Consider the following 18,588-nt stretch of genomic DNA (forward strand, 5'->3'; position numbering starts at 1 on the left):
GACTTTTCTAAAAAATCATGTGTGTATTCTTTGTGAATTTATCGTTCGCTTTAACGGTGAAGGAAAACATCGTGAGGAAACCTGTAGGAAGTTCTCTATAGGAATTTCAAAGGTGTGTGAAGTCTACCAATCCGCACTAGGCCAGCGTGGTGGACTAAGGCCTAATCCCTCTCAGTAGTAGAGGAGGCCCGTGCTTAGCAGTGGGCAAGCATATAATACAGGGCTGATATTATTATTATTAAGCTATCCGCCATACAACTGACGAATATACTGATTGTCTGTCGTTCAACTTATATCTTTTAGTTGTGCTACATATTTCTGTACGTGCGGATGTATTTTATTCTGTTTTTAATTGTGAAGACGATTTCGAATAATTTTAGACACGATTTTAACTTTAGTGAAAACTACTTTTTTTTATAAGCATTTTGACTATTAAAAGACTTTTAAAAGTCAAAATGCTAATAAATAACTTACTTACGACAACTTCAACACAAAATTATTAGCTATTCTTACAATAAGAGAGGTTAGAAATAATAATAATACTAGCAGGCAGATGTTCTTTTGTTCCCTAATGGTCCCTTGGGTATTTGGGTATTAAAGAGAGTACAAAAAAAGTATTATGAACCTTATAAACACACGTTCTGATGACGTTGCAATGGACATTGCTTAACATTGAATTTCTTAACATTTTCGCTTATAACTTTTTATTTATAGTTCTACGACAAAAGTTACTGCACCAAAGTTGTAGAGAATTTAATTTGCAACAAAAATGTTTATACATTTTTTTATCAGATAAATAGTTTAAGAGATACATCGTAAAACCATTTCAACCCCTATTTTCAAGATGGCGGCCGTGGGACAAGGGTGGCGACCCCACAAACTTGGTTTTAGCTTTAGACTGACCCCCCCTACACTCCAAAAAAATAAAATGCGTCCTCTAAAAAACGCAACCTCAAATGTAACTTTTCAATGGACTAACTGTGTCGCGCAAATTTTGCTATCGCAAGCTAGTATCCTGTATCGCCATCTAGCGTGATTGCTGTACGTTATCACTGCGATTATGTCAATACTACATATCATCTTGCAGTTCCGTTGATGTTGACGAAATGGCGTTATATATTAATTGTGCCACCACATATTATAGTGCACGTGTGTGCAATACACAAGAACTCTGTTCCTTCTCATAGTCCGGTGAGACGACATGACCGGAGAGAGATCGGCAAGACCAACGGCTGTACGTGCACGAAGCACGGGGGTACACACCGTAAACTCCTTCCGAGCTTCTGTTGCATATGTTGTACTGCAGTTAATTTCAAAAATATCCAACGACTATGAAATGAAAATTTTCTATCATCTTATGAACATATCCCTTTATTCATAAACGTTATTTATCTAGGGACGGAGCATTGCTGTGATAACAAGTCTGTTTCATCAGCTTTGTTTATCTGACAGCCAACTAGATTCAAGTTGTATCTCAATATTAGCCAATCACAACGGCCCTATGTCTACGCACTGCGAAGGCTGCCATGCCGTAAGCACTGAGAAACAGATTTGGTATTACAGCAATGCTCCGTCCTTAGATAAATAACGTCTATGAATAAGGGGGTTAATATATAATTTAAAGAGTGAAGATTAGTTTTCAGGCAGTGTTTGTGTAATGCGCACACACTTGTGCACTATATCTCCTGCGTACTTGGTTGATCTCCGCGAAGATTGGTCACTGCGGCCGAAATTCGACTAGGAGGGATCCAATATGGGGCAGGCTTCCAGACTCCGAATTGATTCTATGGCAATTAACATGCTCGTAATTGATTAATTAGCATACGTTGAAGATGCGAGGTAGAATATAAGCTACGTTGGTGACTTATCAGACCGATTGTGATGAATCCGGATTGATGATAATATAATAATATAATAATAACAGCCCTGTATTATATACTGTCCCGCTGTTGGGCACGGGCCTCCTCTACTACTGAGAGGGTCCACCACGCTGGCCTAGTGTGGGTTGGTAGACTTCATACCCTCGAAAATTCCTAATAGAGACTTTATCAGGTATGCAGGTTTCCTCACGATGTTTTCCTTCACCGTTAAGCAAGTGATAATTTACTAAGAATACACACATAATTTTTTAGAAGAGTCAGAGGTGTGTGCCCTTGGGATTTGAACCTGCGCACTTTCGTCTCGGCAGTCCGTTCCACACCCTACTAGGCTATCGCCGCGTTACTGATTGGTACTGAATAGAAAAACCTATTATTTGTGCAACCAAGGATTCGCGAGTCTTCTAATACCCCTGTGGCGAAGGGTGAATTATTTGAAAGGGAATTCGACATAGAATATAAAAACAATAAGTATAAATGTGGTTTGCAGATGGTTGTAATGATAATTAGATTTTTTTTAGATTTAGAAATGGAAGACAGCAGGAATTGGATTATATGGAACTTTCGCCACTTATAGCCTTCTGGATTAATTAAAAGATATTACGCTGTTACCAAATAACAGATGAGCCCTCTCATACGGCACTAAGTTTTTTTGCTAGTGGTAGGATATATTTTATATCCGCCAGTACCGACCGTACACAAGATGTTAAAACCCGCCATACTGACCTAGTAGTCGTTCAAGTATTACGTAACGCAATTTTTGAAGTTTTTTGATCCCCCATACCAATTCCAAAAGTTATGTAACTCTAAAGTTACAATTCTTTCTGATATTCACTATTATTTTACGCGAACTACCAGAAAGTCGCTAAAATACCTTTACTATCCATTTAAAATAAAAAAAAACAATGTTACGTAACGCTTTGTACGTCCCCAATCCCCTCCCGCACCTGTAACGCATCGTAACATTTTAAAAGACTCCCCAAATTGCGTTACGTAATACTTGAACGGCCCCTACGTGTGTCGCGTTCTGGGATCAGTGTATATCCGGTTCCAACATAATTGTGTCCACTGAGGGGTAATCATCTCTCGTCAGTCGACATTCTATTGGACAGCTCCACTTACCATCAGATGCGGCGCACACTTTGCAGTACACGTATAAGAAAAATTACATCTGCAACAGATTGATTTTTCACAGTTTCACAAATAATTTGCTGACAATCCGCAACCAAAAGCATTAATTGACGCAAATCAACTCCGTAAAATATAGGAATAATATTTCAAATAATTACTCAACTATATCAAAACTTTAATTGTTTTCATTTAGCAATTAGTGATATTTAAAAACAAAAGTTATTCACGGATAGCAATTTTAATTTTGTTTTGATTTTTTCAATGGCAATACTAAATATTGCTAGATATATAAAACGCGGGTAAATTTACGATTACTAGACGTCTGGAAGATGGCGAAGGGCAAAGTCATATGGATATCTGGTAACGTATAATATAATTTAATAGCATTTTACGAAAAATAAGTAATAAATAAAAAGAAAATTGGTAGACTTAAATATCAACATCATCAGCCCTGTATCACTTAATACTGTCTCACTGCTGCACGGGCCACCTCTACTACTGAGAGGGATTAGGCCTTAGTCCACCACGCTGGCCTAGTGCGGATTGGTAGACTTCACATACTCTCAAAATTCCTTACGATTTTTTCCTTCACCGTTACAGCAATAATTCACATACTGAAGGGACTAAGATTCTGCGTAGATCGGACCACCAACAGCTAAAAAAATTATTAGTTGTATAATTGTAAAATGTAGGTAGATACTGTAACTTTGACTTTACGGATGACGAAAAACTCAGTTCCCCCCGTGTCCATGAAGGCTGTAAAGTCTTCGAAACGTCGGGAGAAAACTAAAATAATTAAAACCGCGATAAAATCCGAAAAATAGTTTAATTTTAATGTCTAACTTTCGCGTAAACATAAAAATCATTTAAAAAACTATTAAGTCACTACATAGTACAAAACAAAGTCGCTTTCTCTGTCCCTATGTCCCTTTGTATGCTTAAATCTTTAAAACTACGCAACGGATTTTGATGCGTTTTTTTTTTAATAGATAGAGTGATTCAAGAGGAAGGTTTATATGTATAATAACATCCATTAAATAGTGGAGAAATATTGCACCCGTGCGAAGCCGGGGCGGGTCGCTAGTATTTTATAAAATACAATTAATTTGACAGCCATCGTCACAAATTAACATGAAAATACTCGTAGAACTACTGTTTAACTGTCGGTAAAATTTTGTCCGTTCTATCCTCGACGAGTTAATTTACATAGGACTGGTTCAAATTTAAGTTAAAAACTATAGTTTTCGTTTGTTTTGAGACATTACGACGAATGTAATGCTTGGATATTGTTATTCAACATGTCCGTTGTTGTTACGTTGAAATTTTATTTGAATAGACAAAGATTTTTAAGAATATAAACTACTATCTGACCCGAAAGACGTTGTCCCGTCTTAACTATGAACTTGCAGCGCGCATTCTGTCAATCGCTGACAGTTATTTCAAACAATTGACAGTAATATAACATAAATATGTTCGTTAAGTTTTCTTAAATTATCTAATTTGCCGCGCAATTTTTTAAATTTTTTCTTTCATAAGAACCTTCTCCTCACAACAACAAAAATTAGTGAAATCGGTCCAGCCGTTCACGCGTGATGGCGTGACCAAGCAAAATAGGGATTAATTTTTATATATTTACATATTCAACCATTTCTTTTAGTTCCTAAAACATGATTCATTAGTAGGGTAGGTCCATTTCTATCAATGAGACAGTATTTTTTTTTATACTGGCACAAAAAAGTGTCCTCACTGCCTGATGGTAAGTGGGGTCCAATAGTGTCGACTGACGAGAGATGATTACCTCTCAGTCGACACAATTATGTTGGAACCGGATATACATTGATCCCAGAACGCGACACACTTGAGCCACTATGGCGGGTATTAATATCTTGTGTACGGTCGCTATCTGGGCGGATTCTACACCAGCAAAAAATATAATACAGAATCTATTTATTTCAGTTCTCATCTTGGGCACGGCGTTCGCGCAGCCCCTGCCAAATCCGCAATACCCATTCGAACCCTGCCTGCCCCCGTGCCCATCCTACGACCCGTGCGCCCCCTGTGATCCCTGTGCACCCTGCGACCCCTGCGCCCCTTGCGACCCCTGTGATCCCTGCGTTCCGTACAACCCCTGCGTGGACCCCTGCCCGCCGCCATGCCCGTCTCCCTGCGACCCATGCCCGGACCCCAGTGTGGTGCAAGTTGGACCCTGCAATCCTTGTGGGCCGGCTGTGAATTATATGTACGGGCAAGCGCCAGCAGGTATGTCTTACAGGAATGGTATTATTTTATTCCCATTGACGTATATTCTATAGACATGAACGTCGATATAAAATATTTGTTCAAAATCTGAACTAAAATGGCAAGACGTCACTGTTATAACCTGTTCACTTGAACAAATAATTTTAATTATTTGACTAATATTTGTTATTCAAATCCAGGTTAATACTTAGACTCTAGTTGAGTGCTCCGTACACAACCACAAGCTGACAATATTGACCATACTAATGTCAGTTTGAATGGATTGCAGTTCATTTCAGTTGAACACAGTTAATGTTCGGAACGTCAAATCTAGTACGTAGTACATATATATATCGATGTTTTTTCCCTTGTACGGGATAACAAATTGAATCAACATTTCGTCAGCCAATTTGTCTGGAATATTGGCCCATTACCAGTCTACACTTACTGTATTCAAGAAACCCTCATGCTGACGCTACTGAGTTGTTCCAATAGCTTCGTTTTCATAGATAAATAGGTGATATTTTGAATCTCTTACGTAAACCATTCCAACTGCTCCCTATCTTTGTATTTGATTAATTTCGTTGCGGGATAATGACAAATTATTTTTCCTGACATTCGCCGAGCTTCACTGCTCGGTGTCATGCGTGCCACTGCTGATCCTGGCTTACAGGAGTTGATTGGCGAGTGTGAGGGTGATAAAGTCTCTTACCTATACGGCTATCGAAGCTGTCCATCGAAAAAAACGCCTGTAGTTGCAAAAAGACGAAACGAATTTACCTCCACAGACGGAATACGGCTCCCTGACCTTAGTATTAAGTTATATAATACTACGTGAGATTAAGAAAGCCATCATGAGGATTTGAATTAAAGTTGCTCAATTGAAGAGGTTATAATCATGTAAAATAATAATACTGTTACATTGCTATTTAAGGATAAAAATCAATGCAGCTTAACATCTTTCTACATCACAAATCGAAAATACCAACGCAATAATCCTGAATTTTTCTCTCAAGGTTCCATAATCGTGAAACCTGGCCAGCTGAACTTCCCTCCACCGCAGCCGATACTGGTGAAACCGGGCAGGATCAACCTCCCCCCTCCTGCAGCAGTCTGGGTGCGTCCAGCAGTGATCCAGCCCCCCACGCCTCCTCCGATCATGGTCCGACCTCCGCCAATAAATCCTCCGACGCCTCCACCGTTCTACGTGAGGGTACCGCCTGTGAGGCCACCGATTCCTCCTCCTATTGTGGTTAGGCCACCACCCGTGTGTGTGCCAAGACCTCCTCCACTCAGGGTAAGTTCTTTACACTTTATCCCCGAACGATTAGAGAAAGATGCAGTAGAGTATTTGGCTTATTTTATAACTTTCATAAGATATGTACGTCATATAAATTCTGAAACAAGAAATCATTGATGCAAAAGCCACAAGTTATAAGCCATTGAAGTTTGTTAGTAGAGGTGTCTAATGCAGAAAAGAAACGAAATCGTTGCATGTGACGTCGGCGGACATTACGATGCCTGTGAAAGAAAGAGATGGAGAGATATCCCCATTTCTGCACTAAGCAATATTTAAAATTTGAATTACTACCTCATTTCTTATCCAAATTTAATCCTGTTTTCACAGAAGGACTTCATATTAAAAAAAATCTTAAAAATCAAACATAGTCAAATAACCTATTAATTTAGACTTCGCCGTGGTCCCCAGGCTATTGGGCACAAATCCCAGGACTAAAAGATACTGAGCAGGAACACTCAATATCTCTTTGCTCTACCTCAAGATTGAATGCGAGACAACATGTTACTCACAACGCAATGTAAATTGTATCAAAGACAGATAAATATTAAAGACGAAGGTTTCTAATAAAATAAAAACTAAACAGCATGGTTTAATATTTGCATTTTAATAAACATTCTAATTCGAACAAAGGTCATTGAATCAACTATAGGTCCACTCTTGAACACAGGCCTCCGTTAAAAATCCAGAATGACGTTTTTGTGTAACCAAACTTTATCATTATCTGACTAAAAACTCCACGTGGCCCTCTTCGGCGCGTTAGGAATGGCTGCGGGCTTCTTCTGACGGAAGTGTTTAAATTGTCGTCCGCAGCCGTCAGTCGCCGACAACAACAGCATGAGGCCTACCTTCGACATACTGCCGCCTATTGCGGAGTTCACCATAATATACAAAAGGTGTACACACACTAATGGCGGACAGCTCTCTGCCGCCCGCCCACGACACCTTGATGACCTGTATTAGTCACTTCTTACGATAGGCCGGTTAATAATATATATAATATCAGCCCTGTATTATATACTTGCCCACTGCTGAGCACGGGCCTCCTCTACTACTGAGAGGGAATAGGCTCTAGTCCACCACGCTGGCCTAGTGCGGGTTGGTAGACTTCACACACCCTCGAAAATTCCTATAGAGAATTTCTCAGGTATGCAGGTTTCCTCACGATGTTTTCCTGTACCGTTAAAGCAAGCGATAATTCACAAAGAATATACACATATTTTTTTTAGAAAAGTATGAAGTGTCCTTGGAATTTGAACCAGCAGACATTCGTCTCGGCGGTCCGTTCCACAACCAACTAGGCTATCGTTGCTTTGACAGCAGGCAGGGGGATACCGTAGTGGAATTCTCCAAATGCCACCAATACACAGCTTAGGAGGTACATCTTCTAACCCTGCACTATAACCTATAACAATACATTTGCATCTCCAGGTACAACCGCCACCAGTCCTGCCGCCAGTACCAGACGCGATAGTCATCCGACCAGCGAAGATCATCGTCCCATCACCACCTACCATCTGCTTCCGTCCGAACCCGCCCATATGCTTCAGGACATTCGGCAGCGCTTGTATCTGCCGTCCAGGGCCTGCTGGCGTGAACGGAGTAGGAGAAGGAGCAAACGCCCCTGAACCTTTCGGCCCGTGTGACCCTTGCAATCCCTGCGGCCCTTACGGTCCCTGCGACCCCTACGCCCCCTGCGACCCTTGCGCGCCCTGCGACCCCTATGCTCCCTGTGACCCTTACGCCCCCTGCGACCCCAGCATCCCCTGCGACCCTAGCAGTCCATGCGTTCCCTGTCCGGGGATACGCGTTCCCGGCGTACCTTGCAATCCATTCCTTCCTGCTTAATGAATTATTATAATTAAACATTTGTACGTGTGTGTGGTTGAATATACGGGTATTTGCATGTGTTTGGTAGTTTTATTTAGTAAACTCGTAGACTATCTACAAAGGATGGGTTATGTGCTTTTTGTGACAATAAATCACTTTCAATATAACTACTACATATAAGCAACACACTTAAGGCTGTATAATTTTTTGTTAAAAAGGTTTTATTTTTTGCTTTTTTGTGCTAGCAAAAATCAGTATAAGTTGACATTATAGTTGACGACATCATTTTAAGAGTTTTGTAAAGTATTCGAAGTCAAGGGTCCAACAACAATTCAATTTATATGGGACCAGACGGAAAGCACCAGTTTTCAAATAAATAAAGTAACCTCCGCCCTTTTTTTTAAGTCGGTTAAATAGCACTTTGTCCGTGTGTTATATATACTTAGCATTGAGACTTATTTGTTCAGTGTAATTACACTACATTAGTTCGAAAGGCTTAGTTCTTTTTCGTCTTCGCACAAAGTTGTAGATATCCAACTCAAAGATGAAATAAATTTAATAATACATCTTTCAAAATATGCTAGAAATGCTGATAATAGCTTCTACCATTATTTACATCAATTTAAAACGTTATACATAAGTATTTAGTAATTAACTTGAACAGCTGTTTTCGGCCATTTTGTTGCGCCGCCATTTTGGCGGGAATTTTCTTTTGTAAATCATTTTAAGGGGCGATTAAGGTTCCTAATCTAATCTTAAGTTGTTTATGAATATTACGTGAATAAATAGTTATTGTTTGTAGAATTTGCTGTAAGGTATTCGTTTATTTGATCATCAATGCGATGATTCGTATGCAATAATTATTTAGCCAGATGTATTTTTTTTATTACTTTGAATGACGAGACGAGCTTGCCATTCGCCTTATGGTAAGTCTGATTGCCAATAAACAGTAGAAACAGCATCCAACACCTTCAATTAAGTACTATTATTGTTTGGTATTCCACTGCGTTCGCCAACATGAGATTTTAAGTCTTACGGGTTAAGTTGCACTGGCTACAATATCCTTCAAACCTACACACTGCCGCTTGGCGGCAGAAATAGACGTGGTGGTGGTACTTGCCCAGGCGGACTCCCACATATAAAAGACTTACCACCAATAATAATTTTAGGTAAAAATATAAAAGAAAGCGGCTTGCATTCCTTATTTTCTTTCTTAGCTTAGATTAATATTATAAGTCTGTCGGTACTTAAAAAAAAATGAAAGAAATGACCCAAACATTACTAAATATATATTTGAAATTATCATACCTATCTCTCTATATGTATTAAAATGAATAAACTATTTCCCTTGGTCACGCCATCACGCGTGAACGGGTGGAACAATTTCACTATTTTTTTTTGTTGTGTTTGTTATTGTCAGAAGGTTCTTATGAAAGAAAGAATTAAAGAAGTTAAGCGGAACATTAGAAAATTTAAGAAAACTTAACGAGAATATTAATTTTATATAACTGTCAATTGTTTGAAATAACTGTCAGCGATTGACAGAATGCGCGCTGCAAATTCATAGTTAAGACGGGACAACGTCTGTCGGGTCAGCTAGTATATATATAAAAATTAATAATCTATTTCCCTTGGTCACGCCATCACGCGTGAACGGCTGGACCGATTTCACTATTTTTTTTTGTTATGTTTGTTATTGTCAGGAGACGGTTCTTATGAAAGAAAGAATAAAGGAAGTTGAGTGGAACATTAGAAAATTTAAAGAAAATGTTATAAATAAAAAACAAAACACATAAAATACATACAATTTATTTAATCCAAATACATATTTAAATTTTGATTTTTTTTTATCTACGTATACAAAGTTTTTGAAAATGAGATCGGTGTTTTTATTTTTATACCAAAAACACTTATTTTGTACGCGTAGAAGTTTTTTTATTAATACATTTTTATTATTGACAAAATTTCCGATATTGAAAATCACAATAACGGAAATAAGTCATCCAAAAAACAGCAAATACTTTATGTTTTGTTATTAATATTCATGATGTTTCATCATTGATGGAATTAAACAAATTTAGACTTAAATCGATGGAATCGAGGCGCATTTCCTGGTAAGAACAGGGCAAAAACTATATTTTATCAAAATGTATGACATGCGAAATTCGTTTACGAAACGATGAACAGGGCAAAAACTATACTTTTCAAACAATTGTGTGCAATCCGCTTGGAAGTGATATGATACTGCAAGAGATTTTTTTTATTGTTTTCAAAGGCAGACGACCTGACAGCCCACTTGATGATAAGTGGTCCCCTTTGCCCACGTTGACAGTGGCAGGAGTACAGCCAAGCTTGTCACCGTAAATTTTTTAAACCTCAGTTGAAGAAGGCTAAGTCATCGAGAAAACTCTTTGGAAAGTTCACCAGAGCTCACAAGTTCGTGGTGCAAAAAGAATCTCTGACAGTAGTGTTGGCTTCAGCTGGAGTTGTTGATTTCACAGCACTTCCAAGTATTGCGCATCACTGCAGTTATCTTAGAATCGATGAGTTAAATCTCTTACTGCTCATTGATAATATTAACTACATGAAATTCACAAGTATACCTACAGCATTGCCTTAATAACTCTAGCTATTGAAAATTAAACTAACAAATGTTAATGTGATCTGATAATTACTTTATAAACCTTAAAGCCAGAGGTATAGCGTTTAATTTTAAACAAACGATGGGATTTCTTGTAAGAGATTTGGAAAATCATTTACTAACAACAAAACATACAGCACAAGTCCGCGACATAGCCAGGGTCTACAAGCCAAAAGATACTCTATTATTATTATAAGATTTGAAATCATTTTGGCTTGTATAGGGAGAAATCGAACTTCCAACTACCGTCTTTGAGGAATGAGAGGCAGTGGAAGTCGAGGAATTTATAAAAAAGGACGGGGGCAAGGGAATCCGTAAGGCAGACAGGGGACATTCGGAGCTGTCTCACAGACCGTGGTGGCTCCTAGACCATTGATCCCAAGACCTAAGCCAGGGAAGTAACCCATACCTAGCATATTCGGGTTGGTTTCACACACTGTTGTTGATCCCAGGGCGTTAGCTCCAATACCGTATCCAGGGAGACAACCCAGACCCAAAACATTAGGACTTGTCTCGCAAACCGTTGTAGATCCGAGAGCATTCGCTCCCAAACCTACTCCAGGCCATCCCAAGCCCAAAACGTTCGGGCTTGTCTCGCAAACAGTTGAAGCTCCCAGTCCTGAGTACGGCATTGGATACCCCACTCCTAAAGGAAGACCGTAAGGACAGCCGCCATATCCAGATAAACCAAGACCAAGACCTAATCCTCCCCACCCTAGTACATTAGGCGTCGTCTCACACACAGTCACAGGGGGTAGACCGTAATTATAACCTAGCAAGTTAGGCGCTACAGGTGTTGATTCACAGACTGTGGTAGATCCGAGAGGTGCCACTGGCATGCCATACCCCAGTCCTAGAACATTAGGGGTCGTCTCGCAAACCGTGGCGGTACCAATGGGAGAAGCGATCGAGCTGTAAGGTAGGCCATAACCCAAGCCGTATAGATTGGGCGTGGTTTCGCAAACCGTGGTGCCAAGTCCGCCAATCCCACCGAGTGCGCCAAGACCGCCAAGTGGGCTAAGACCGCCATATCCGTACGGCATGTAGGGGAGGACGTTCGGGGTTGTTTCACAGACGGTGCCATAGCCGGGAAGGAGGCTAGGAAGCAAGCCTGGTGTTTCGCAGACCGTCGTCTGACCAAGGGGGTTGGACTTGGCCGTGCATAGCAGGGCTGCAAACAAAAAAATCAATAGAAAAAATGTCGTACTTGAAGTCGTATTAAGAAAAATTAAGCTCCTGTTTCGACCAACAAAATCGCTGATCGTATTTATTTTGTTTTTTTGGGACTATATGTATTTATTGTTAGGTAGGTATAATAAAAAAAATGAAGATTATTTAAAATTATTAAATTCACTTACCAATGAAGTAAAAGATCCTGGATGCCATGTTGACTTGCTTCCACGTCTCGGTCTATGCATTTTCAGCGACAATTTCACTTTTTATACCAAAGAAACTAATCAACACGTGTTATTGTCTGATCTATCACGCAACAATGGGAATCGGCGTGAAAAAAAATAAAAATTAATTTAAAAATGGAAAAGGAATTCGTAAAATAAAATTTAATTTAAAAATGGAACGTATAGTGTAAAAAAAGTAAACAAAACTCTTAATTAAAATATGTTTTTTTAAAAATCGAATATTTTGTCGTGTCTGATCTAACACGGTTCGGTGGACGCGTGACATTTTTTAAACATTTCCGAGGTTATAATAGCAAGTAAAGTGATTTATGGAAACAGTATTATTTTAAAGTTACATCTGTTGACACTGCTGACGAGAATTACAAAAAAATAGGGTAATATAGTTTTTCTTTTTTATTCGAACGCAAAGACAGTAGTAAAAATATCCCAGTTTTTACTAGCGAGAGTTATAATAAAAATTTAAGTGCAGATCAAAGATTTGTCGAATTATACTTCCACTACTTTATTATATATCGCTTGCGACTTCACCCTCGTTTAAAGCCTTTATCGCTACGAAAGTCTTTAAAACAATGTACGACGCCAGTACCACCTATTTAAAAAAATCATTATGTACCATGCGAGCAAAGTACCTGAATAATAAAAATAATTTTAACAAAAAATTAAACCGCCTTCAAAAAATACTCAAAACCAAAAAATAATTTCACCTAAGAGGTATATATTGGATACCAATTTTGGAGTCGGTGCCTAATTAAAATTGCTAGTTAAGCTAGATAAATACATCAACGAATATACGAAAACAATGTGCTGCCAGCGTACAAAGTCAGCAAGTCAGATCGTCACCGGAGATGAATACACCGCCGCATTTCGTTCACTTGGACGACATAATTATTCTAGTTTTTTTAGTTTTAAAACCAAACTATTGAAGCGATGTTGAAAAAAAATTATGGGACCAATCTGGAGAGATATTCTTTCGAATAAAAAAAGAATTTTCAAATCGGTTCATAAATGAGCGAGATCTGATGTAACATACATACAAAAAAAAAATCACGTCGAATTGATAACCTCCTCCTTTTTTTTAAGTCGGTTAAGAAGAGTGTGTCCATGATATTATGATCAATGTGTGTGTCAAATTTCATCAAAATCTATTTAGATATTACTGCGTTTACTTCCAACAAACATCCAAACATTTTCACAAACTTACGCATTTATAGTACTAGTGAGATAAAAAAAAATGATTATACTATCCGTATTGAGAAATTTGTTCGGGTTGTTAATTATTTCGTGCATCAGTATTAACCCAATGTACTTTATCACATTCTGTAACTGAATACTACGACTTCTTTTAAGAAGGATTAAGACCTAGCTCCGGTAAAACGGCGCACTAACCGTATTTAGAAGCTATCTACTCGAAATTTATAAATTATATAGAAAAAATTAACTATATATTTCTACTATATATGGTCTTAACTTTGGTAGTGTAAACTTTTCATAATGTGGATATTATGTCACTAATTTTTTAATAAAAATGCCACTAAAATTTTTAATTTCGTGCATCTCCTAAAGTAGATAAAAGAACATAATTTTAATTTGAAAGTGTTATATATGTAGTTATAAGTATAGCGTGCTGCGTACACGCCCTTGTCGATGGGCTAATAAATTAGTGCGTTACGAGCCAGCGTTTGTTTCACTCGTGTCCCGTATTGCATACTTAACAGAAACCAATACTATTAAATAGACCATTTAATAAAGAATATTTTGGTAATTTAAATATTCAAAAAGACCTAAATTTGATTTTTTAAGCAATTATTCATAATTTTTTGCATATTTCCGCCGTTACTCGTGCTTCGAAGATGTATGTAAGGAATCCGCAAGGCCATTTGCTCAGTCGAGGGTCTTAAACAAGATTAATCTACAATGAAATATATACTTACTCAAATTACTTGCACTCATACTCTTACCTGGAAACAAACAAAAAGCTTAATACAGGCCATCGATATATATGTACTACGTACTAGATTTGGCGTTTCGAATATTCACTGACTTTAGTATGGTCAATATTGACAGCTTGTGGTTGTGTACGGAGCGCTCATGATATAAGAACACGAAACTAAGTGTAAACCTGTATTTGAATAAAAAATATTAGTCAAATAAGTGAAATTATTTGTTGTTCAAGTGAATAAATAGGTTATAACAGTGACGTTTTGGTTGCCATTTTGATTCAGATTTTGAACAAATAGTTTATATGGACGTTCGTGTCTATAGAATATACGTCAATGATACAGGCATTTTATTTTTTAAAGTGTCTCAACTGGTCTCTTAAAGAAATTATACCGCCTTGAAAAACCACTAAAACCCACTAACATTAGTTATAAAATTGCTAGTTAAGCTACATAAATACATGAACAAACGTACGAAAACAATGTTTGATTGTTATTAGGTGCTGACTCCAAAATTAGTACCCATTATTATATACCCAAAATTATATAGCTAATGTTAAATTATTTTTTGTTTTTAGTGGTTTTGAAGGCGGTATAATTTTTTGTTAATAAAATTTAATTTTTTGCCTTTTTTATTTATCATAAAAAGCAGTACACTTTCAGGATATCATTGTTGACGACATCATTTTAAATGTTTTCTGATGTATCTCCGAAGTCAAGGTCCAACAACAATGAAATTTATATGGAACCACACAGGAAGCACCAGCTTTAGAATAAAAAAAGAATCATTAACATCGGTTCTCCTAGTCAAAAGTTTTTACGTAACAAACGTAAAAAAAACAAAATACAGTCGATATGAGAACCTTCTCTTTTTTTAAGTTGGTTAAAAAGACAAAACTAACCCCTTTATTCATAAACGTTATTGATCTAAGGACGGAGCATTGCTATGATAACAAATCTGTTTCTCAGCTTTGTTAATCTGTCGGCTTGCTGTTTGTTCAGCTTTGTTTATCTGACAGCCAACTAGATTAGTTGTATCTCAATATTAGTCAATCACAACGGCCCTCTGTCTACGTACTGCGAAGGCTGCCATGCCGTCTGCACTGAGAAACAGACTTGTTATCACAGCAATGCTCTGTCCTTAGATAAATAATGTTTATGAATAAGGGGTAAAATTTTACAAATCACATTATAATAGGGTCGGGAAGCTCTTGAAAAAGAGAAACACTAGATATTTAAAACCTCATTAACTTGTTTAGATGGGGTCGGGAAGCTGAGTTTTTATTCTTAGTGAGGTATATGCAGAAATGATTTTACCAGCAAGCTATGTCGGAACCTAGTAAGATTTTAGGGACGGCGAAATGAAAATTATTATTTTTTAATTTCTTTATCATTTTCATAAACCTTAAGAAAAAAAAACAAGGATTTTGATTTAAATAAATAGTTTAAATTACGTAGTTTCATTCTTTTTGCATTTCCAAACGGGAATAATTTCTATCTACCTAAGAAAAATGTTGAATTTTTACGTAGTAAAGTCGACCTTCGTCGTCCACTATAATAGGAACGCTAGCTCCATAACCCTAACTTATCTTGATAGATCATCTTACACTGGATAATTTAATTAAAAACGTGATAAAGAATAATATTCCTAATCGAGCGTGAAGATTTTACAAAATATTTTCTAAACACGCTGCCATGGGATAATGCACTTTGCGTTACAGTATTACGATGTGTTTTTAATTGCCATGGTTTTTAAAAATATTCTCAAATTCACGTATAAAAGGAAAGGAAACTGATTTCATAAAAAAAAATGTTTTTTATAATACTTTTGCTAATATTAGGTAATTTATTTAATTATAGTATTCTATAAATTAGCTACAGATTTCATCAGCGGCGTAGTTATACGGACTGCAATGCTGCGGTCTAGGGTTCGATCTCCGGGCAAAAAGGTTTTTCTATTTAGTATCAGCCCGGACTCTGGAATTTGCGCCCGATATAGCGATAGGCTCGTATCACATCATGGGACGGAACACTTGGCGAAAAGTGGGTGGTCTGGTTGCGCCTTTGGGAATAAATGCGTGATGTGTGTGTGTATTCTCATTTACCTTGACTTAAAAAGCGGTGATAGCCTAGTTGGTTGTGGAACGGACTGCCGAGACAAATGTCCGCAGGTACAATTCCCAAGGGCACACACCTCTGACTTTTCTAAAACATTATGTGTGTACTTTTTGTGAATTATCGCTTGCTTTAACGGTGAAGGAAAACACCGTGAGGAAACCTGCATACCCGAGAAATTCTCTATAGGAATTTTCGAGGGTGTGTGAAGTATATCAACCCGCACTAGGCCAGCGTGGTGGACTAAGGCCTAATCCCTCTCAGTAGTAGAGGATGCCCGTGCCCAGCAGTGGGACAGTATATAATACAGGGCTGATATTATTATTATTACCTTGACTTATAACGCAACTATGTTCGCCTACGTGATGAATTAAGCATTTTTTCAGGAGCAGTGACGTCAACCCTCTCTCTTCCCAGCCTGGGAATGACGGTTGATAAAGACTCGGGCAATATGGTGTTAAAGTACAGCCTATTACCTAAACTACCTACATTCAAGACATCTGACGATAATGTACTAGATCTTGCGAATGTAGACTCTCTACAAAGCATATTTAATGGATGTATTTGTGAATAAATGAAAAGCAATTACAAAAGTTTTTTTTTAATCTATATTGCAATGGATTACCCTATTATATACTAACAGTAGCCAGTGTAACTACTGGACATAATGAGACATCTCATGTCTCAGGATGGCGAGCGCATTGGAATATCAAAACTATGTAATTCAAGGTGTTGGTGTTTCTACTGTTTATAGGTATCGCTTACCATCAGAACGGCAAGCTCGTCTCGTCATTCAAAGCAATAAAAAAAATAACAAAGTTAATTTTATGGAGGTAATGTTATTTATTTCTGTGATGCCATAATGCTATGTTTATATAAAAAAATAGCAGAGCTCGCTGCCTCGCTCGCGTGGAAATCAGAGTAACAAAGTTTTTACCACGTAAATCCCGACCCAAAAGATTTTTTACAACCCTCTTTAACAGTAATTGTTATATTTCAGTCAATTTACATACAACCGTAATGTATAACCTAAACCTTCCTCAAGAATTGCATTAACTTTTAGAAAAAAACCGTATAATAATCCGTTCAAAAGATTTCTTTTTTCGTATGCATGAAAACAAGTCAAAAAATTGCGCGGAATATTTAAAAATCTAAGCAAACTTAACGACAATATTAATTTTACATAACTGTCAGAGGTTTGAAACAACTGTCAGCGATCGACAGAATGCGCGCGTGCATACATAGTTAAGACGGGACAACGTCTGTCGGGTCAGCTAGTATAATATAAATTTCTATTTAATACCACAATGAGGAAAGAGGAGGAAAATAGTCTTGATAAACAGACAAACAGATGTACAACAAAATGATCCTAAAAGGGTTCTTTTTGAGGTACGAAACATAAAAAAAAATACAGTGATAAATGAAACTGCTCTAAACAACAATAAAAAAAAAACAATTGTATTTTTTTCTCTATATGTACTGTAATTTATACCCTGAACAGATTTCGAAAAGATCAACAGCAGAGTTCTTGCCCGTTCTCTGGTGAGAACTGCACGAACTGGTGGTAGAGTTAACGGAATCTAAATAATGTATAACATTTTACAGGTTCAAATAAATTATTTCATTTCATATAACAATTTGATCAAATTGCACCGTATAGAGTAGGAAAATTTGTTTTCAAAATACAAAGTAACCTTGAAAATGTATAATGCTTACTTTTGATTACTAATCGAGCATGATTCATGTCAAGAATTAAAATAATATTTATGTATGAAGAAGTAAATCTTATAATTAATTGTTTAATGCAATGTCTGTCCGTATCAGTGGAATCCGAATTTTTCAAGAGTACCCGACAAAAATATAGGTGCTAATATGCAAAAATGATAAGGGACGATAGCCTAGTTGGTTGTGGAACGGACTGCCGAGACGAATATCCGCATGTTCAAAATCCAAACACACCTTTGACTTTTCTAAAATTATGTGTGTAATCTTTGTGAATTATCGCTTAACGGTGAAGGAAAACATCGTAAGGAAACCTGCATACCTGAGAAGTTATCTATAGGAGTTTTGAGGGTGCGTGAAGTCTACCAATCCGCACTATTTC

The 18,588-nt window shown here is 37.4% G+C and overlaps 3 protein-coding genes and 1 long non-coding RNA gene across 4 annotated transcripts in view; 2 read left to right on the forward strand and 2 right to left on the reverse strand.

The window, feature by feature from the left end:
• The window catches only part of LOC115452390 (igLON family member 5), a 107,641-nt gene that overhangs the window by 65,691 nt on the left and 23,362 nt on the right, over nt 1–18,588 (reverse strand). The gene's annotated exons all lie outside the window — the stretch shown is intronic.
• Nucleotides 3,261–8,453, forward strand: LOC115452838 (pollen-specific leucine-rich repeat extensin-like protein 3). The gene is made up of 4 exons (XM_030181447.1): nt 3,261–3,368; nt 4,965–5,267; nt 6,263–6,543; nt 7,975–8,453. Exons 1-4 carry the CDS (start codon nt 3,338–3,340, stop codon nt 8,389–8,391), a joined length of 1,032 nt encoding a protein of 343 aa, XP_030037307.1. The 5' UTR covers nt 3,261–3,337; the 3' UTR covers nt 8,392–8,453.
• LOC115452837 (elastin) lies at nt 10,320–12,468 on the reverse strand. The gene is made up of 2 exons (XM_030181446.1): nt 12,373–12,468; nt 10,320–12,185 (listed from the first exon to the last, which is right to left on the reverse strand). Exons 1-2 carry the CDS (start codon nt 12,398–12,400, stop codon nt 11,299–11,301), a joined length of 915 nt encoding a protein of 304 aa, XP_030037306.1. The 5' UTR covers nt 12,401–12,468; the 3' UTR covers nt 10,320–11,298.
• On the forward strand, nt 12,690–17,077 carry LOC115452836. Its single transcript, XR_003939518.1, has 2 exons — nt 12,690–12,806; nt 16,871–17,077. It is a non-coding gene; the product is annotated as an uncharacterized LOC115452836 (long non-coding RNA).

Source organism: Manduca sexta, chromosome 1, assembly GCF_014839805.1.
Source record: "Manduca sexta isolate Smith_Timp_Sample1 chromosome 1, JHU_Msex_v1.0, whole genome shotgun sequence".
Taxonomy (NCBI): domain Eukaryota; kingdom Metazoa; phylum Arthropoda; class Insecta; order Lepidoptera; family Sphingidae; genus Manduca; species Manduca sexta.